Below are 21096 nucleotides of genomic sequence, written 5' to 3'. Positions count from 1 at the left end.
GTTTCAGTTCGAAAAAGTGTTTTTGATGAATACTTCAATGTCGCATGTTTTATAGAATGAAATGTCCAACTCCGCGATGCATAGAGATATATAATTGCGCAGTGAAGCTACGTAAATGAGGCATTCGAGCACGATAACGTTTGTTATGAAGGAGGAAAACAATGAAGATTTCGTTTTTTCGACCGATATTGAAAATGAATCTGTAGAAAAATAATTATGACGGTTTTACGAAATGGATCTATTAATTAATCAACCGTCGAAAACTACAATCAATTTTCAAATGTGTTTTCCATAAAGTGCATTTCGTTACGGTATTATTAAATGAATATGTCACATGTTTTGTTATCCACGCACGATTTATGACTTGCGGATAGTTCACATTCCCTTATCAATTGGACTACTTATTTGCCCGGATTTATTGTTATTTTTGGTAGTAGGGATGATTCATGATTGTGAAAAGACTGTACTGAATCTTATTTGTACGTAGTAGCTCATTATAAAATTCAACTACAGTCTTCTCGAAAAGAAAAATAAAATAAAATTGTTGGGTAACTTGTTTTTATGGAGAATAAAAAAGTAGATCATGCTGGAATGCTTTGAAGTTTGGCACAAAGGTGGATTTCCGTTTAGAAGTTCTGAAACAAAATCAACAAACAAAACTGTTTTACGAAATAAAACGTGAACTACATGGCGGTATGCGGCGGTTCGTTTTTCAATCTTACAATCGATTGAGGATTTATATTTTTCGTTATTTCATTTTTGCACATTTTAATAGGGGGAAAAAAATTATAATAAAATGTGTGTATGATTTGTACTTGAATTCGGTAGATTTACAATTTATAAGCGACAAAGTCGTTTCGGGAAGTAGAGCGTGAACGGAATATCCTGAAAATTCTATTAAATATCAGGAACGGTAGTCTTTTTTTTTTGAGAAGGAATTCATGTTTAAAGCCACAAAAAAGTTTTCTTAGAATAAAAAAATAAACCGAAAACAAAATTCGTACGTTCCAAAATGTAATATAGAGAGACAAATAAACTAGAGAAAAATGTACTCTTTATTGACGCGTGCCATTAGTTTTTTATAATTCAGAGAGACGTGCATACGCTGCTCACCACAGAAATAAGCCTAGTTTTATAGTTCGTATCGTGAGTTTGAAAAAAACCTTTTTTTGGCTTAAACGTTGGTTCTCAAATGTTTTGTACACGTTATAACTGAATTTTTTTTTTCCCAATACACGAATTGTATTCGAATTCACCTGTTGAGAATTTTGTACGTGTCTGATGAATTACAACGAGGTAAATGAAAAAAGACTCAGTATAAACAGTCCTCAATTAATTAATCGGATGACACAGCCAGTGTCTGTCTTACACGTTGGACACACATACATATTTTGCATACATTTACACGTATATACTTTGAAATATTATTATATATTACACACATTTATCCTATTTTTTTTTTTGCTCGTTACTTTTTGTCTTGTACAAAATTATTCCGATAGGTGTATGGAATGAAACGCAATTGAGAGGAAGAAAAATAAGAGTAGAAATGAATTATGACTGGGGAGCTTTACGATAGACATTGATAGATGAAGAGAGAAAGAATAATGACGAGATGAGAACCAAGTCCAGTTGGTACTGGTGCGAGTGTTTATGTACAATGGTCGAGCTTTTTTTAAATCTAATCGAACGACTCTTTTAAAGGCTGGGTCATACTGTTGTCCTATTGGAGTCTCCTGCCAACATATCCAATATTCGACTTATTCCTGGCATGTTTAACATCGTTCCTAAGATTGGCACTCGTCGCAAAAAGTTTATCGCTACAGGCAGGAATCCACTGCAATCACAATATTTTGATATTGAGTCTCATTATTTCAATATTTGTGTTTACTTGATTAAAAGATTTATGAGCGAAATTACCTGAACAGAAGTATAAAACCGTATGTTTCAAGGATCATACCCACTATGGGCCATCCCATAAGAACTACGATTACTCCTCCTAAAAATGCTGCACTAGCCTTGAGTTTGTGCCTCTGGAAGAAGAAACTTAGTGTTCTTCTGGGTCCAATTACGCATGCCAGACCGGAGATGAACAGTAGCTTTGAGGAAAGAGAAAATATTTTTAAGTTGCACTCGATTAATATTTACCTCTGGAATATGGAAGAGAAATGAATTTTAAACCCCAGACATATATGGGATTGATTGGATATTTTATTTCTTGAACAATAAGATCGTTCTGTTTATTTCTCCATTAAGGTCTATAGGCTAAAATTCTCACTTCTATTCCTAAATTTCACTGTTTTCTTCAAGTCTATGAATCACAAGGAATAAAGAATTTATACTTTTCAAAACCTTCATTTTAATCCACACGGTTAAGAAGAAGTCATGATAGAAAAACAGAGGAATACAAGATACAGTTTATATATTAAAAATCTTTCTGCTTGAACATTTAATGGTTTCCAGATTGGACCTTTTAAGCCCAAATTTTGTAGATTTGGTTTATTAGTGTTATTCAAAAGTCAAAATCCAGGTCACTTTATGCAAAAGTGGATAAAACTTGAAATATTTCCTAGAAAAGTTTAGCATTGAAACTGCTGTTTCAGCTGGAAAATGCAAAATTGAAAAATAATCTTCGTGAATATAGGAAATTCGTTATTAGTTTTCGATAAGAAAAAATATTGTAAAAAGTTTTTCTCTGCTCAAGTCTGGACAGTACTTTTTGTACATACAAATAACGCGATGATGAAAAACAATAATTCCTGTCAATATAAAACTCAACACGAAATTCTCCATTGAGGACACAAGGGAGAAATTGTAAAATTATAATTCATTTACAATCTCGAACAAGTGGCAGGAATGAAAAAAAAACTTACATTGCCTATAGCAAGAAGACCTTTGTCAAAAATGAGGAGAACTCCTAGGAAAAGAAAGGCGATGCCAAATCCAGCAAGACCAACGCCAATTTCTGTACGAATTGAACAAATCTTTGTTAAATCAACGTTGGTGAAAGATTTGAAAAAAACATTCGTCACTAACGTCTGTCACACATTCATCGAATGCCCAAACGACAAATTTTTCTAACCTCATTACACGGTTTTCTCGTAAAATTTTTACTCACTTTGCGTATCCGTAATTTCAAACATTTTAGCAACGTTGCTTCTTTTATACGAAGTAATAAATAAGTTTAGCGTCAATCATACACTAATAATACTTGGAGTTGTGAATTTGTGATTTAAAAAAACGCTACCGAGCGGGTGGTATAACCTAAACGGTTCCACGTCACTCGGTGTACATTCGTGACACGCGCCTCGACGCTACTGCTACTGCTGTTTGTTCGTCACCATGTCTCTATTGGAACCTCGAAAGCGCGGGTATAATGCCCCAACACATGAAATTTTGATCGTCATTTCTTTTTTACGATTTTTCTTTTTTATTGAAACAAATCAATTTTTAATCCAATCAATCTGCAGAATCAGCAATAAGTTTAATTTACCGTCCTTTACCTCATCGTGCGACGAGCAATGTCCACTCGACGAATTTTGTAAGTTATTTATTCGCGTTCATATGCATTCGTTTTTTTCGTCCAACCGTGAGCGGACATTTTTTAAAGCAAATTTACCGAACGAATGTTGTTTTGTAAAATGCCAACATTTTTTCTTACACTTCCAAATCTTTCGATTTTACTATCCGTATGCATAGTCCAAAATTTATAAATAATGTAAAACCCAGACCGTGTCCTTTATTTTATTTTTCTTTGTTCCAAACTCCGAATGTTGATATCGCCTTCATAATTGCTCCAGAAAACAGAGTTTTCACAGATCAGAAAGTAAGAAAATGGAATTCATAATTTAAAATTTACTTACGCCGTTCATTGCAATTTTCTTCCCAGCAACATTTCAACAACTAAAAACTCAACATGCGCACCTATATTTTTTGCCTTCTCATCATTTCTTGAGAATAAAACATTTCTTTGAAGAATAAAGAATTTTGGCAAGATCGATATCGCTTCAATTTTTTATGATAATTCTAGTGCGATATACTGCAGTTTTCGGGCTCGTTCATAGTTCCTGCAATCATGTTTCTACAGTAGTAAACTTCTTTTGTGATTTTTTATTGAACAAACATCAATTAACGCGTTATAATACAAAATAAGCTTAACATTACGGTTCGTTGTATTTCGATTTTTAGATATACACATTTCAACTATACACGAATCTTTTTTGCCAATGAGTGTAAAAAAAATTAATGTTCGTACGTAAAGTGAAAAAGGTGAGAGAAAAGACAGGGAAGGCGGGGAATAATATTTTACATGGATTGCAGAAAGATGGGAAGGAGACTTCTTCATTCTCTTCTTTATGGCCTGCGAAAATTCTTCGCCTCAAAAAAAAGGTATTTACAAATCAGCGGATTCTGTGATTCGCATCCGCAGGTGTTTCATTTCAGCACATCAGGGACGACCGGAGCCACTGGAACAAAAGAATAGCGAAATGTCAGGCGCGAATCAATTATTCGTCTCACAAATTTCAAACGGAAGTAGGCTGACGACGCGGCATCAATTATTTATGCGGTTCGCTGACCAAACTGCGAAGAAAGTTATCCAACGAAGGAATGAATTGTTCTTCAATTATTTCTGCGTATTTACCTCCGATAGACTGAGCTTGATCGTCCCATTTTGTAAAGGATCCTTGCTCTCGAAAATTCCTGTTATAATAAAAAAAAAGCATTTACTCAAACCAAGAGGGAAAGTTTTTGGTTCTAAACAAAATTCGAATCAATACTTTTTCAAGTTTACTCTTTTATTTTCGGATGTGTTTTGTAGTTTTTTTGTTGTTGTTTTACTCACCAAAAGCGTCACTCAGGTGCAATATCGACGATACAAAATCACCAAACCTCAGGGTTCCATCCTTTCTCATATATCTCAAGACGAGAATCGATAGAACGTCTGTATTCAACTGGAAACCTGCAAGTTCGAAAAAAAAAACATGTTAAACTCGTGTCAGAATGATAATTGGAATTTGAGTCCATAGAACAAATCTGTTGATTTGTTTATCAAAAAGTACCAGAATTGTAGAAATGATTTAGTTGACGCTTACCAACTTCGAGAAGAGCGTCTCGTAATCTTTCTGCTTTCAAAATCCCAGTTTTTTCTTTCGTGTGATTCTTGAACGCAGCTTGCCAGTACTTCAAACTGCACATAAGATCTTTGAAGTCGTTGAATTTCAGTCTACCGCTTCCAGAACTCTGTTAAGTAATTCTTATTAAGGAAATTACGACGAACATTTGAACGATAGTGAGTTTTTTGGATATTTTTCAGCAAATAAACCGCGTTCGATTCTGTGCAAACATAAAGATTATAATTGAATTATTGCAATTCTGCTTTAAATTAAAAAAACTTTTGATTCCATCTTCTCAAACTGCTATCAATTTCTCTGCACCTCTGGGATGCTAAAAAGGACTAAAATTTCTGTAAACTAGTTTTTATTCTATCCTGGTAAGATCGATAATTATATTTATATGAAATTGTTCCATTCAAGGATACATCCATCGTTAGAACGACTTGGCGACAAACTTCCATACAAGCACAGCTTTTTATGTAATCTGGAACAGAAACGAATGAAAATTGGAAGGTTTTATATACTCGTTCAAAAAATAGCGATGAATATTAATGCGAAAGGTAAGAATTGAATACAAAACGTTGTCTACCATTGGGCAAGCAGGCCTCGAGTAATTCCTGGAGTTCAAACGCGTTGACTGTTCGATGTTCGTCGGCGAGTTGTAAAAAGACAGCTTCGTATTGCGAAAAACCTTTTCCCTCGAGGGCAGGCGCTTTAATTATCGCTGACTTCATGAGCGAAGGCGGTGTGTCGAGCAATCTATCAAAAAATATAAAGAACGGAAGATTAGATGTATTCGATGATTAAATCAGAGTGTAATTAGCAATTTCTCGGTAATCAGGACGATGGGAAAGTTGTTTATGGCAGCAGGATCATTTCCTGCTGTGGGGTATTCAAATTCATCATTTTAATATGAAATTACGAACCCTCGAAGGGGAAATTTTATTCGCAAGTCAATGAAAATTGGAGGAAAGAGTGCTTGCGCAAAACTGTCGTAAATCGCAGCTTGAAACAGCGAATTTGAAAAAACAACGGTCAAAATAAACAAAAACAATTTTTTTTGTGTTCTGCTAGGAAATTCAATCGAAGTTCCTTCAATAAGTTGATTCCTGTTAATTCCCACTGTTTTCGTGTCTCTATCGAAAGGATTACGAAGCGACCGAACTTACTTCAGTTTAAGGGGTTTACTGCTGTAAACCCTGAGGGTAAAACTCGTTTCCTGTGTGGGTTCGAAGGTCGTTGGCACTAAAAGATATCCGCCTTGTTCCAGTTGACACCTGTGGCTCACCTGCCGACTATTCGTGTACTGCGAATTAACGAGGGACTTATTTTTCTTAAAAAACTGTTTGTTGATCGATTCTGTGTTGTTTTTCGGCAGTGTGTACGCTGTGAACCCAATGACTTTCGGTTCCATAATTGAATGTTGGTTCAAAGACACTATAACTTCTTCCATTTCACTGAGTATTAGATGTAATTGAGGATTGATGTGGAAAGTATCTGAAACATCAAAATTTACAATAATTTTCATATATTTTTTTTTTTCAAATGTTTTATTTCGTGTTTCGATTTAAATTAATCAACGCACTTTGCATAGTTTATTCAAGGGCCCCAGTTTCAATGGATTGGCGAAAAATTCAAAGAATGTAAAAAAATCCGATTTTTCACATTTTTTAAAGAGGCTAACTCTCAAAAGTTCATAATTTTCCACATCCTTACGTTTTCAGACTCCTTCGAATTTTATTGTTTATAAGAAAAAATGCAATTTCTCATGCTTACCCTGATTGTTTCGACAGCCACCAGCGGTGACGCCTCTCCTCCAACTTCCCTGATAAAGTTTCATTTGCCACGTGTGTTTACTGTGCAACGAAGGTTCATCCCTAGAGGTTTCCGCGTCCAGATGAACGACCTCCAGATGTGTGAAAGTTTTGACAAAATCGGAATACGAAATCCTGAAAAAAAGATGATAGAGGAAAAGCTGCAATTGCTGACTCGATCCTCCCAAATTTTCAATACCGATGGAATACCTCAATTTTTCGAAGAAAATGAAATGAAAAAAATGAGCTTTTTTAAAAAATAAAACGTAAATATTCGGGCACGTAGCTCTGTAAAAGTGATTCTCCGCAAAAATCTACGAATCTTGTTCCATTTGTTCTCAACGTATTTTATTCAAGTTTCGTGTATTCTTGAGAAACGCTCCGTTACAGAGAAAATAAATTACTTTGATCCAAGGTTAATAATTATTGCAATTTATCAAGAGCTCTACAATTATATTCATCGGTATTTCTAGCCACTCGTTAACTTTCTATGGAACACTGAATTGGAAAAGAGAAATTCAAAAATTTATATTCTTCGGAGTCTTCAGAATTTCAGAATAAAATCATTCCTATTCTGATTTCAAATAATCTTTTTGTATTTGGGGCGTTCCAGGCCAAATCGACGATTTTTAAACCAGACCTCTTTCAATATTCAGAATTTTTTCAAATTTTTTTTCTCGACCCAATGTGAGATGTGAAAATTTTGTATTCGCGCCAGGCGACGTTTCGACCCATTGAACTTGATCGATGTTTGTGACATCGATCGTATTGATCTTGTTCTCGTCATTGAGACGAGAGTGGGGAAGCTAGCGCTCCTCTCCCATTGAGAAAATGAGAATTGGCAAGCGTCGTCCTCTTTCGCTCCGGGACCGTCATCGGACTAACGTGTACAATACAGGATTGTCTGACGAAGGACGAAATATCCAAGAATTAAGACATCGGGTGTGGCCAGCCTAGAAAATCAACCGAGATCGATCCTTCCGAGATCCTGCATATTTTTACTGTCATCGAGGTTTTTCCGAGTCCCGGAGTAGAAGGAGCCAACGATTCACCGAGAGCTATACATTAAGATAAGTTTCTCTCCGAATTATAAAACTGTATCCCGAACACGAGTATTGTGAGGCGTGTATATATGCGTGTGTGAGGAGTGAGAGTGTGAATCCGACGGTTAATTTATGTGAGATCGCTTGTGAATATTTAATCGAGGATAATAAGAAAATATAATTGAATCAAAACTGTTATTCGCCATCCTTCGTTTCTTTTCAAATGTTATGTTGAAGAAATACCGAAAAATAAATAAAAATGTTACACCAAAAATAGTTGTGAATTTTTCAACAAAATGGCGTTATTTTTTTTCTGATTTTTTCGAAAAAAATTGAAATTTTATATTGATTTAAATTTTTATAACTATCATTGTTTTTCAACTTTTAAGGTTCTCGGTACATCCTAGAAGATTTTCAAAGTGGTGTCATCAGAAATAAGCTAGTTTGAAAAACAATTTTTTTTTATAATGGAAAAAAGAATGTAAAGCGAAAAGATCCCACGTTGAAAATTTCAGAGAACTCGTAGAAAATGTCAAAGCTTCTTATGAAGAAAAGAAAAAAGAAATTAAAAATGGCAATCATCCAAAAATTTTCCTTTTTTATCTAACTTCTCAAAAAAAACGTTGAAGATGGATTTGTATGGCCTTTTGATATTTGAAAAGTACATTCAAAGACGTCCCGATAAGACGTTTCTTTTTAAGCTCATAACTATTTTTGGGTCGGGGAAAAAAATTTGAAGAAATTCTGAAAAATTTCTTTACTACAGTAGGAAAAGATAAGAAAGTTTCTGCGAAATCGAACGGGATCGGGTTCAAAAGTCATCGATTTAGCCTGGGATGTCCCATTTATAAAAAAAAAGCCCGAGAGAAACATACGAAAATGACGTAATTTCGTAATAACTGCGCGATCATCTTGAGCATTCGGTGATTTCTTTTCACTTTTTTCTTCCAATGTGTACAAATCCAAAACGAAGACTAATTGCTAATGACGAAACGTCGACGATTCGATTTCGAAACATCAAAACCCCTCGCAAAAGCCTCACTGAAGTTATTACGGTTTCTCGCTCAGTACGTTTTCCATCATGCTTTTGGTTCCCGACCCCTCGGCTAAAGATATCGAAGATTGAGACGCGAAAATGAGGCTCACCAAAATTCGCCGTCGGCCATATTTCTCACTGCGAGTCGGTCTCGCTCGACTGGAGGAACCTCGTCCCATTCCAGGCCTCCTCTCGTCCAAGCACCAACGTATTCGCCTCCAGGACCCAGGGGGTTCCTCAACTTGACCAGCTGCACTGCTTCTCCGCTGAAAGTTTCCACCTGAAAGTATTTTCCAAAATTTCGCTAAAACACATTTGGAGATATGATTGAAACGAAAGAATTTTACTATAAAAAAAGACCTTGAAAAATGCCAAGTTCAAAATCGACTTATGTGAGTCATAAAAAATGAAATTATTGAGAATTCAAAAAAGTGGAAAATTAGTCGCAAACTAAAAGTATCCCATTTTTTGCTTATCAATAAAAAAAAAAAAAGGTTTTTCTGATTTCTTTTCTACGTTCACGCGATTCCGATTGCTCGTTCAACCGAGTCACTGACCCTTTCGATGGCGTACAGTCTGTAATTGATGCCCATTTGTACACCGTTCGCCAATTTTTCCGTGTTCGTTCTTATCTGCTGCTGTTGCGTATTGTTGTTCACGGTGCAGGTGATTAAGGACGTCATGTCGAGGAGTTTCGTCAAGGCACGTCCACAGCCAGTTGGATCTTGGCGAATGGCAATGCTCTCGGTAATGCCCCCGGTCAGGTCGGACAGTCCATCGAGGAGGGTGCCATATTTCAAGGCCTCGTACGAGCCGTGTAATCTGATACAAAACAAAGTCGCAGCATCGTTACTGACGTTTATTGTTTTTCATTGATACACGAACGTGTCGATAAATGTGATTCATGGTGCAAGCACGTTTCCTGTGGAAGGTCGTGAGGCTGGAATTTGTGGAGATTCCAAATGGCTTTTCTCGTGGGATGAGTTAGACGATGAATCGGGTGAAAAAAATCCGATGAAAATGACACCTTTCGACTGTGGGACATGAGCAGAATTTCAGATCGATGGCGCGAGTGGTTTTGACCAAACAAAATTCATTTCTTTTGATTTTGTTGGATATTGAAACGGTGCGATTTAGACTAAAATTGAACAAAAGTTCGTCAATTTTTAAACCCTGTTAACGGCCTTTTGTGTATAATAATTATAATTCAAGAAAGTTGTCAATGTTTTATTTGGAAGGAAAGTTTCTTGGCGGTTGAGCGTTTTTTTGTGACGTGAAATGCATTTTATGATTTTTCTGAATGAACGTTAATTTCCTCTGCAATGGTGTTCTTTCTCTTACAAATTTATCTGAAAAGTGTTTAAAAATGAGTTTTAACTTCCAACATGTTTCTATGAAAATATTCAACGTCGTACGTACACACGCTTTTTGTAGGCCCCGAACGAGCAACTTTTGAATTCGGTTACAAGGAAAGTGGGAAAAGAATTTCTAAAACGAGGAAAAGCTCCGGATAATTTAGAAGTGTTTTGAAAAATCATTTTTTAAATTTTATTCGATACACGAAACTTTTAATTGCTCAACGAAACGAAGGATTCGTTAGATCAATCCGTGAGAAATTTTCTCAAACTTTAGTCACTGCAAAAAAGTGACTGTAGCGTCCAAAAAATTTGTAGATTCTTTGCTATTTTTTCGGAATCTTTGCCTACTAAAATTCCTACAGAAAAAAGAATAATCGATATGAGAATGAGATTCAGTTAAGAAAGATCATCCGTTACTTGTGATTCAATAAAGCAACTGAACTTTTTTGCTCTTTTGATGGTCAAAGAAACGATTAAAATGTATTCTCACAATTATTAAAATTATGCGTAACTCACTTGTTGAGATTGATCAATTTTTAATATATAATGACATCGCTCAAAATACTTTCGTTGTAAAATCGTCAAGCAAAGTGTGTGACAACAGCCATTTTCTATTTGTATGCGTATCTATATTTTAAACCAGCTGGCTCGTGGTGCTGTCAAACCCTCCACTGTTGTTAGTGTCGTTATTACTCGTTAACTTTCTTATTCTCGTATTTGGCTCTTCAAATCGTCGCGCACAGGGAGTGTGCCTGCCATAAGGGCCTATGTACGAGGCCTCAAAAAATGTGATTTTCGTTAATTATTTTCTCGACAACGAGACGTTAGATCCTATAATAATTTTGGGAATAGATGCACGCTATATATTTCCATTAGATTCACGTGATCTTTCTCAATTCGTCATCGATTGTCGAGTTTTGGCCGAATCTAAACTTGGCTAATTTCACTTTCCAGAACCTGATTTCTCACATTGACGCAGACAATTCCATAAATTGGATGAGTCAGCGTAACGAAGCGACTTGTAATTGAATCGAAAGTTGGATTCCGTGGCCGTTGACGAATTGATAAAATGGCTTGAGTCAGTGTATGCAATTTCCCCACACGCGTGAATCACAGCACAACGCAGCACGGTAACTTTCTTGATCCGAATGACCGCGTTCCATCGAGGGAAAGCCAAAGTCTTGAGGAAATTTTCTCACCTCCGCGACCTCGCGTACTTATTGTGCGCGCTTCTTAACAATTTACTATTTGATCGCGCGCTCTCTTTTCTATTAGCAATCTCGTTGGCCCCTTATCTTGCAAACACGATCGAGCAATATATATTCGTTGTGAAGAAAGAGCCAGAGGGAGAAAGAGAAAAAGAGATTGACTCAGAGATCTTGTAGATTGCGATGCATAGTTGTGCACGCTCGTTACGTTTTACGGCGAAGCAGGGGGAATCGAAGATGAAAGATTATCATTTGTATTTCTACGAAGGGAGAAAAAATATGCGCATTATTTTTATCCTTCCAAGTTCTCAAGCATATCTTTTATTTCAAGCGTTTAAACATTTCAGAGATTTCGCTCAGAGAACTGCGTGCATTAACCATTCGTTTGGAGTAATAAAGCAAAGAATGTTCAGAAAATATTTCGTTTTTATTAAAAATCTCTCGCACGAGGCTTCGCATTGTTGTCGAGAGCGTCACCGCGTGCATTCGTTCGAGAAACACGAAGAAGCGATTCGACTGGAACGCTTTTTTGTCGAGAGACTTGCGTCGTTTTTGAAGGTGTCACACCGGAGCAAAAAGCACCGCTGGATTCTCTAGAAGTTGATGCGTCCGCACAAAAATAACTGCCGAGTCTAACGCGCGATCGTCCGCTCGTTTTCAAGTTCAAAAGCGCGCAGACTGATCGGAAATTCTTCCACATAGACGCGCGCACTTTCCGAGTGCGTAACCGCATTCTCACGAGAGAACTCAACGAGAACAGCGGACTTTAGTGCACCGCGTTCTCAGGGAAGAGGATCCTCGGCTTTTTGCCGAGGCAACTATGAAAATTGCCACAGGGAAATTCGATTGGAAGGAAATTCGATGCGGTTCGATTTTCCGATAGGGCGCGAGTATTTCTGCTATTTTTACGGCGAAGTTCCACCGGATTACGAAATTGCTTGAAACAACTGCACACTCGCGCAATTTATCTTCTCATTAAACATTTTTTAAACTTTCTTCGAGTGAGAAAATCCCATTTTATAATAATTGACAAATTTGGTTTTTGTAGTTCAGAGGTTTCTCTTCATTTTCAACTCTCTCGTGTCCAGATTTCCCTTGAAATTTTTCGTACGAAAAAACATGCTCGTTTAGCATTCGGTACCAAAATCATTTTATTTTCGATCTTTCCGGCGAAAACAGCGGAAAGACACGCAGTTCAACAAGATTCGATACCGCTCGCTTTGGAGCGTGTCAGGCTTGCGTGTGAAAATTTCAACCCCAATTTCCTTCAATGATTGACAGAAAATAGTTTTTCAACCGAAAAAATATTTCGAAAACGATTTCAGTAGATAATAAAGAATTTTTTTCGTTTCTCTTTTCGATGAAAATTGAAAAACGATTGTGTCGATTGGACAATTTTTGGAGACAATAAAAAAAATCTATAAAATGACAAACGCACGATTAAACGAGAACCGTGAGAAGGATTAATTGAATAATACGTTCACATTGAGATGTCAGCAATTAGTAGTTTGATTCGACCATCATTTACAATCATGTTTGATGATCCCCCGAGGCTGCAACGAGAGAAAATCGAGTCCGGAGTTGCTGTTTTGTTCCACGAGAGTAATTCGTCGTCTTGGGCTGCGTCATTTCTGGTCGCGCGTGTTCATATTGTACTTGAATAGGTACGAGGGCTATTGTTAGGTCACGTTGGTGCTGTAACCATGAGACGGCAGCCCGTCATCATTCATGCTACTTTGCAAAGTGACGAAGCAACTGCTTCATATTTCTATGCATTTTTGTAAACGAATATTTGCCGACAACGATACGAATCGGGATTGCGTAACGGACGGAGAAAAAAGTGAGGACAAAGTCAGAAAAAATGGATCACGGGTTTTAGTGCGAGAGGATGAAAAACGAGTGTGGAGAACGTAAAAATATGCGAGCCTTTCAATCTTCGGTCGCGATTAGCTGTTCTCGAGGAACGATAAATTCTCGATAATTATTTCCTTCACAAATACCTTTCAAAACTATTGAGAATTATTGAAAGTAGAATGAGGCCTTTTCGAAAGAATGACAAACGTCCAAATATCGATCCCAGTGAAAGCAACAGGAAAAAATGACGCGAAGAGAAAACTAAAAAGTAATTTTTCATGTTGACGTTTTTTCAATTAAAAGCTGCCTTTTTAAACGAGTGCTCATTCATTATTTTCATTTGCAACTGACGAAAAGGAAAAAATAGAAAGGCCATTTTGGTGAAATCAATCAGTCAATGGCCTTGAAACTTTCTTTATGCAATATAAAAGCCTCTCGACAAAGCTGACATCGACGTAACAAAACTTTCTCCTGATTTTCGTCGACTTTTTTTTCTGAATCTCACCTCTTCGGGTGTCAAAGAGTCATCGATTGGTGAACGTCGTTTTCTCAACTGGGAGGTTCCTCGATCTCGTCAGAGATTTTCGGAAACAGATTTTTCAAGTCTCATACACGTTTTTTTTCGTGAAAACTGACCGCTTTTACGAAAACTACGATTATCGTTCCTGACGACTCTCTCTCTCTCTCTCTCTCTCTCGAGAAAAATTCATGCTCCTTTTTAAATCGTTTCACCCAAAAAACTGCTATTCTTTATGTTCCCTCTCTGGAAACGAGTGCCACGAGGACTTTCACCGAACCCACAAATTTTCGTTTTTTATTACACATTCCTCCTCGAAGCCATAAAAAGCTAGAAAAATTTGCTTAAGTACAAAACGAAAAGATGCAGATGAGCATCGTTTAGGTTCCTAGCGGTGGCCGGAATAGCTTTATTTCGAGGGTCACGTCGCAGCTCATTCCAAATTTTCTTTCGAGCCGCTCTCATGACCAAACTATCAATCCTAGAGAAACTCAACCGGGAACTTTTTCGCAGGATATCGAATGCACTACAAAATTGCTCCTATGCATTTTCATCCCAACTTCAAGCGTTCTCACCCTGCGAAGCCTGAAAGTCGGCAACATCGATTCGAAAAATCGATCCATGCGAAATAAGCAGCTTCGCGAACGCTTCTCCTCGGAGTCCGGACTCGAACGGTGAGCTACCCGGTGGAATACGAATCCTGAGACATCCTGTATACCTTCCGGTAGTCCTTCGAACAGGACGAATAAAAATGATGCTCGCGTGTGAGGCTTTACTTTGAACGAGGATATAATGGAGTGTACAGACGAGCGGCACTCCGGGTTGAAGTGTGGTCAGCGGTGCACTGACCTCCGATCCATCGGCCATGCTCGCGAGGTACAGCACAACCAGCAGCGGCGAATCAACGAACCGAAGTGTACTCTCGAGAGCCCCAGTGAAAGTATCTCCTCGATGCTTTTATACACGAGGTTCTGCCTTTTTTAATCCTTCGCACGAGAGGCGTTTTAACTCGTGCGGGCATGCGTTGTGAATGCCCGAGTTATTACGGAGCCGACAATGAGGTTCGCCGCAAATCACACGTTTGAGTGGCCCTCGTATTTACGAGGGAACCGTTTTCATTCGATTTTCATCTACGACGCTTCGTCTTCCACGTCGCTAGAGATTCTCTCGTTTAGTGACGATGGAACGCATAAATTAGAGGAGATTTCGCGACGGTCCAGCGGAGCGAGATCTCAGTTTCCAAAGTAGAGTTAAATCGCGATCGAAAGATAAACGATTTAGAGAAACGAGTGCCGGCGAAAATGCTGACGCACTGCTCGTCGACGAAGAACCGACGGCGACTCCCGAAAAATAAATACGGAAACCAGTTTTCGAGCGGCGTGTTACGGATTCCGGAGTACCGAAGCGAGCCAGAGACGATTTCTCATGCAGATTGGCCTCGGCTCGAGACGAGAGAAAATAGGAAAAATCATCTCGCGAGATTGAGGAAAAACCAACGGACCGCGATCGAAAAAAGTACTCGTTAATTACCCCGGCAATTATTCTACGTTTTTTGATGTGATGAGCCAGATATTGATGAACTAGGAAGAGAGAGTATCTGCTTAGAAAGCCACGGACTATCCTATGATTCATGCGATAACCGATTCTCCTCGCTCTCCTTATCTTCGATCAGCGGATTCGCAAAGCCGAGTAGCTCGAGCAAGTGCAAACGCTCTTACCGATCAATCGATCTTTCTTTCCTACCTTCATCAATGTTCTTTATGAGTTCCGGCTACCCTCCTGAATAAATAATCGATGCAATTAATCTTCCACGTATTGCACCATCCAATGCGATATTTCAACAACGCGCTACCGTCCCGTCCTCACTCTCCGGACGCTTGGCATTCGTTATCAAACAGCAGCCGATCTTCACAGTCGTCATTCCGAATAGTTAAATTATTTTGACAAACATGAGAGATTACCTGATCTAGGGATTTGATGTTGAATTTTTTCGTCTTTTTTTTTTGTCGTCATGAAGATAAATTCGAAGCTAGATTCGAAGAAATAGATTTCGCGAAGGTGAAGGCTTTCTTTTTTTCTTAAAATCAAATTTTCATGGACGTTCTCTGAGATGTAGAAAAATCGAGAAGCTCAAGCTTTCTTGTGAGATTATTGCTCGAGATCTCGGGAGATCCATTTTGAATATTACATTTCATGATTTTTCCAAGTTCGAGTTTTTCCCTTCATTTTTTCGGAGGTTTCGGTCAACATCCGGATCGACGCGAAAACGCAATCGCGTTACAATGAGCAAATTTTTTGACTCAGTTCAGCTCCACGCCGCTTGCTTTCTCATAATTTCGGAGCATTTCCCAAAAGAAAATTTATTTTACTGGTGGAAATGAAAACTTTTTAAAGGCTGAAATCTGTTACGAAACTCCGTCAAAGTTGGAGCCGAAATTTTTCATCTGAGAAAGGGATCTCGGAGGTTACACTTTTTCGTTTCCGCTTGCAGTTTTATTCTCAAGTTTTCAACCGCGGAACCGAGCACTTGGCAAAGTCATACGAAAATCATGAGAAAGAGGCACTCTCCCGAAAAGTTGAATATCAAGATAACGAAATAAAACTTTCATCGCGAACTTGACACATTTCATAAAAATCTACAATTTCAATCCCGAAATTTCATCGATACAAAATTCTATTCTTCAACTCGATTATTTCAAATATTCTGCTAAAAAATCTTGTGATTCGACGACGATAAAAAGGCTTCGATAAAAGCGTGAAATACCATTAATTACTGTATCGCTTTCGAGTTTTGTTGTGGCACGTGCTAGGCGGAGTGAGAACGTCAAAGCATAATGTGTGTGCTTAGAAAGTAACGATGAGGAGAGTTTGGATTATCGGAGTCGCGTATTTGTGGAGGCATAAAAACCAAGGGAAATATGAAGAGAATGATTTTCCAAGTCGTAAAACACACACGCGTGATAAAATACTGTCGAAGAAATATGAAATTGCTGGCTCGCGTCCGAGGAACGGTGGGCTAAGAGACAAAACGCTGCTCTCATGCTTTTCTAATGGAAATCGGTGGCACGTTGTGCATACAGAAAGGACAACGGAAGAATAATGCTCTGGTGGATATAAAACAACATATGTTGCTTCAGGAGATGGAAGCGAGTCAAACGAGTGTGTAAGAAACAAGCTTTCTAGATCTCGTTTCCATCCTCGATTCACTAGGAGCTTTTTATCTCTTTCTTTTTCGCTTTTATCTCAGCGTAAAGCAGTCTTCTTCGGTATGTGCTATTTTAGGAATTCCGTATTAAACGACATCGGGGAGATCCGCCTGCTTCGGTGAAAGAGGTAAAGGTCGAATGAGCTATAAAGAGACAATCGAGGCGACACAACTCGACGAGATTGAAACTGTTTTTCTGTTTTAATAATAATAATAATAATAATAATAGTAATAATAATAATAAAACATCGCACTCTGCGTCCTTATGGACTTGATGAAAAAAGTGAATGAGGCAACATATCGAACGCGGAAAAAAGTGTGAACAGTAATCCCGTGTCATTCTTAAGGTAGTTCATGCACGAAACGATTTTCTTGAGAAAGTCTTGAAATTTACACAGAGTTTCAATGGGTAGTCGACTGAGAAGCGTACCCAATTTTAAAGGGTTCGTCTTATTGGTTGTTTAGATAAACGTGATTAAATATGACGAAAAATACACAGGGGTTATGGGTAAAAAATGGTTTATCTTTCCATAATATATAACGAATATGAAGGCTTCTTACGAAGTTATGAAAATTCGAGACGATTGTCTTACTAATAATAAAAATATATTGCGTTAAAGATTGAACGAAATTGGTCAAATGAGCAATCGTAACCTCACATCTGCTTATTTTGGCATTTTGTTTCTTCTTGGCTTGAGCCATTCCTGTCATAGCCTTCTGTCTTTATTAACACTTTTTTCTTGATTCATTTCAATTGTGGGTTTTCTCTCTGCTCTCTCTAAAGCGATTTTTTACATAAAAACTATAGTATTTTCGGCAGGGATGACTAAAATTTCAGGTTCAGTCAATGACGGATCCCCGTTTAATTAATGGCTTGTAATTTCATTCGCTAAAAAATCAGTTGGAAAAATTTATTTCCAATATTGAATTAATAACTCTGATATTAATTTAGAGTGATAATATTTTTAATTAGGAAGTAAAAATCGACTGAATCTAGACACATGGAGAGAACGAATCCTCATTATAATGAGGAATATTTTATTTGTCAAGAATTTTAATAGCATTACACTACAAGGGCAGAAAGTTTGACGCGCAGCTCAGGGCTATCAAACTTCTGCCCGTTTAGTGTACACTATTTTTCTTTACAGCCGGTCGAAAGTACGTTTCTTCCGAAACATGCATCTATCGATAGAAGATGTTTTTGATGCTTGCCGCGACATTTGCTGCACGAGCGAAGCGAGTGCTGCTGGTCGGGGGGGGCAAGCATCAAAAAAACAAGATTAGCAAAGATATTTTTTTATATGAATATTTGCATTCCTATGAACCTGAAAATAGATCATTATTTCGAACGACTATATTCATTTTTTCTCAGTCTGGTCACTTTATTTTTGGCTTTCGCATTGATTTTATCTGGAAGGATAAATGTATGTTATTCGTTCGGATTTGTAGCAATATAGTGCTGTTTTGATAATAGTGTTTGGAAATAATATGACATTTCCATAAAATATTTCCGAATGAATAACGTAACCTTATTCGTATACGGTTTGCGGATGACTAGACACAACCTTTCAAAAAACGTGTAGGGAATATCGATTCAAACGTCAATCGTCGAAAGTCAAAAAAATAATTACGTCAAACCTTTCGGAATGCAGAAAAAAGGGCGAAGAAAAAGTATTTAAACACCGATTACAAACAGCATAGTATTTTTTGAATTTTCCTATTTTTCGTTCCTTCAATTCTCAACAGCTTCATGTGTCGGTAGCAAAAAGTACGCGAGAACTATACTTCGTTTTATTTTCGAGTGTTATTCATCATGTCAGACTAGCACTTACAATAAGTGGAAATGTATTGTAAATCACAAATTTTGACAGTCAGCATGGTAAATTCTACAGTACACGAATATACACCGAACACGTGTGACATTTTACCATAAATATAGTTTTTTTGAGGGTTGCCCAAGCATACTTTACAATATAAAAATTTCAAATGACTGAAAACATTTTTTACTATGTTTATGGAGAAAAAGACTCTTGAGCCTTTTTAATAAAAGGTATGGGTAACATTTTACCATAAATATAGTTTTTTTGAGGGTTGCCCAAGCATACTTTACAATATAAAAATTTCAAATGACTGAAAACATTTTTTACTATGTTTATGGAGAAAAAGACTCTTGAGCCTTTTTAATAAAAGGTATGGGTAACATTTTACCATAAATATAGTTTTTTTGAGGGTTGCCCAAGCATACTTTACAATATAAAAATTTCAAATGACTGAAAACATTTTTTACTATGTTTATGGAGAAAAAGACTCTTGAGTCTTTTTAATAAAAGGTATGGGTATTGGTCTTTTTACTATGGTGGATAGAACAATTCTCATTACTGCTCTTCGAATTGATGCTGCAATTCCGTACGTATATACTGTCCCCGAGATACTAAATTTCTAGTACTTTCCTCTAGAATTTTCGGCGACATTTTCTCCGTGCACCCATAAAATACGATCCTATAAGGGCTCGTGATCTACCTCAATGAAGAGCGATTGCAAACATTTTCAATCTTCCAAAGATTCTTTTAGATTCGCAAGCAGTTTTCAGGGCGTTAAAAAACGCTTCGAATTCGAAACCAAAACTAAAAGATTCTGCTCCAACGAAGGGGAGTCCGCCTTGTGCAACGGATGTCGCAGGCGAGTCTCACTGGCCGAGCGAACTCTCCAGTGACTTGAATGCCTGGAAAACATATCTTTGGATTCCAACGCACTCTGAATTACGATTGTAATCAACGTGTATCTTTAATCGCGGGAGATTACAGTGAAACTAAAATCGTTCGGAGTTCACCATCCCCGATTCAATGATTTGCGAAAATCATAAAATTGCGCCATGAAAGCGAGTAGAATGCTGCGATTCCATAGAAGATAGAAAAATTATGGATTTCCTCAAAAATCCCGTTCCATTGCCGGAACCCGGTAGTACAATGAATATTTTCGACACTCAATCACCGGAAGCGAGTCCCGTTCGGGCCGGAAGTGCCAGGAAATGAGCCGGAAAATCAGGAGCAAAATCACCTAAAACCACGAATTTACGGCCGCTCAACGATTGTCGGTGTTAAAATGAACCCCTTATTATGGCTCAAGAAAATTTATGATTTCTGAAAGGCAATAGAAATTTGATTAGGATTCACTGATTAAGTTGAAAAATATTATGATAATTGATCCGGAGCAAGACTAATCTCACACGAGAAGAGAATTTTCACGAAACTCGTGTGAAACGATGATGTAATATGTCCTGCTTCAGTTTGAGAATTTGGCAATGGATTGATGAGACATAACTGTAGAATTGAGGCAATCGATATGACAGATTTTGAGGAAAAAATTCATTGTATTAGAGAAGAAACACGAGTAAGCAATCGAATAAAGCATAGAGATTATCACACACGAATACAATATGATTACTCCAATAAAAGTGCAAATTATAAAGAAACGTTAAGTTTCATTAGATTACCTGACGAAATCTTGATTGACTGTAATTCAAGTGAAGGAAAAAATATAATCCATTAATCGTTCGTTTGATCACACAAATGTAAATTTCGTTAAGAAATTTTCTTGTTCTTGGCAACTCAAGTACAATTTTGAGGGTGAAGACGTAATTGTAAATCATAACACAAAATATCGATATTAGATAAACTGATTGAATATTTCCATGACGTAAACTTTACGTCCTTTTTCACCGTTCGTCGGAGAAAAACTGTCTCCAAGTAAACATACGTCTTTACTTAATTTGCTCCTTTTTTTTTTTTTTATATCCATGTTAATCTATACATTCGAACTAGTCAAATGTGACCATTTTCACTGTCAACACCAATCGATAATATTGAGGAAGTTAAGCAGGAACTTTTCAGAATGTTAAATTATGATGTAAAAGTCATTCGTACAGTTATTTGAGGTCTGCGGTGAGT

At 37.3% G+C, this 21096-nt stretch overlaps 2 protein-coding genes across 3 annotated transcripts in view; both read right to left on the bottom strand.

Annotated features, from left to right (window-relative positions):
• Nucleotides 1–541: 541 nt before the first annotated feature.
• Nucleotides 542–3332, bottom strand: LOC122417645 (vesicle transport protein GOT1B). Its single transcript, XM_043431362.1, has 5 exons — nucleotides 3119–3332; nucleotides 2874–2965; nucleotides 1921–2099; nucleotides 1717–1837; nucleotides 542–635 (listed from the first exon to the last, which is right to left on the bottom strand). The coding sequence occupies exons 1-5, from the start codon at nucleotides 3141–3143 to the stop codon at nucleotides 627–629; spliced, it is 426 nt and encodes a 141-aa protein (XP_043287297.1). The 5' UTR covers nucleotides 3144–3332; the 3' UTR covers nucleotides 542–626.
• A 758-nt stretch (nucleotides 3333–4090) lies between these two features.
• Nucleotides 4091–21096, bottom strand: part of CalpC (calpain-C) — a 53575-nt gene continuing 36569 nt past the window's right edge. For both annotated transcript variants that reach the window (XM_043430534.1, XM_043430533.1), the window contains 10 exons: nucleotides 9565–9829; nucleotides 9118–9287; nucleotides 6891–7063; nucleotides 6284–6611; nucleotides 5704–5873; nucleotides 5540–5598; nucleotides 5094–5241; nucleotides 4844–4960; nucleotides 4643–4701; nucleotides 4091–4466 (listed from right to left, as the gene is read on the bottom strand). In XM_043430534.1, coding sequence (XP_043286469.1) covers nucleotides 4440–4466; nucleotides 4643–4701; nucleotides 4844–4960; nucleotides 5094–5241; nucleotides 5540–5598; nucleotides 5704–5873; nucleotides 6284–6611; nucleotides 6891–7063; nucleotides 9118–9287; nucleotides 9565–9829 — 1516 coding nt within the window. In that variant the 3' untranslated portion in view covers nucleotides 4091–4439. The remainder of the gene's footprint in view (nucleotides 4467–4642; nucleotides 4702–4843; nucleotides 4961–5093; nucleotides 5242–5539; nucleotides 5599–5703; nucleotides 5874–6283; nucleotides 6612–6890; nucleotides 7064–9117; nucleotides 9288–9564; nucleotides 9830–21096) is intronic.

This window comes from Venturia canescens, chromosome 10, assembly GCF_019457755.1.
Source record: "Venturia canescens isolate UGA chromosome 10, ASM1945775v1, whole genome shotgun sequence".
NCBI classification, from domain to species: Eukaryota; Metazoa; Arthropoda; class Insecta; order Hymenoptera; family Ichneumonidae; genus Venturia; species Venturia canescens.
Note: the sequence above shows the minus strand (reverse complement) of the source record. Positions and strands in the feature narration are given on the sequence as shown.

Coding starts and splice junctions, on each gene's coding strand:
- LOC122417645 (XM_043431362.1), bottom strand. CDS start 3,143: ATGTTTGAAATTACGGATACGCAAA. Junction 2,966..3,118: donor TGAAATTACGGATACGCAAA/GTGAGTAAAAAT, acceptor CAATTCGTACAG/AAATTGGCGTTGGTCTTGCT. Junction 2,100..2,873: donor GTCTTCTTGCTATAGGCAAT/GTAAGTTTTTTT, acceptor CTTTCCTCAAAG/CTACTGTTCATCTCCGGTCT.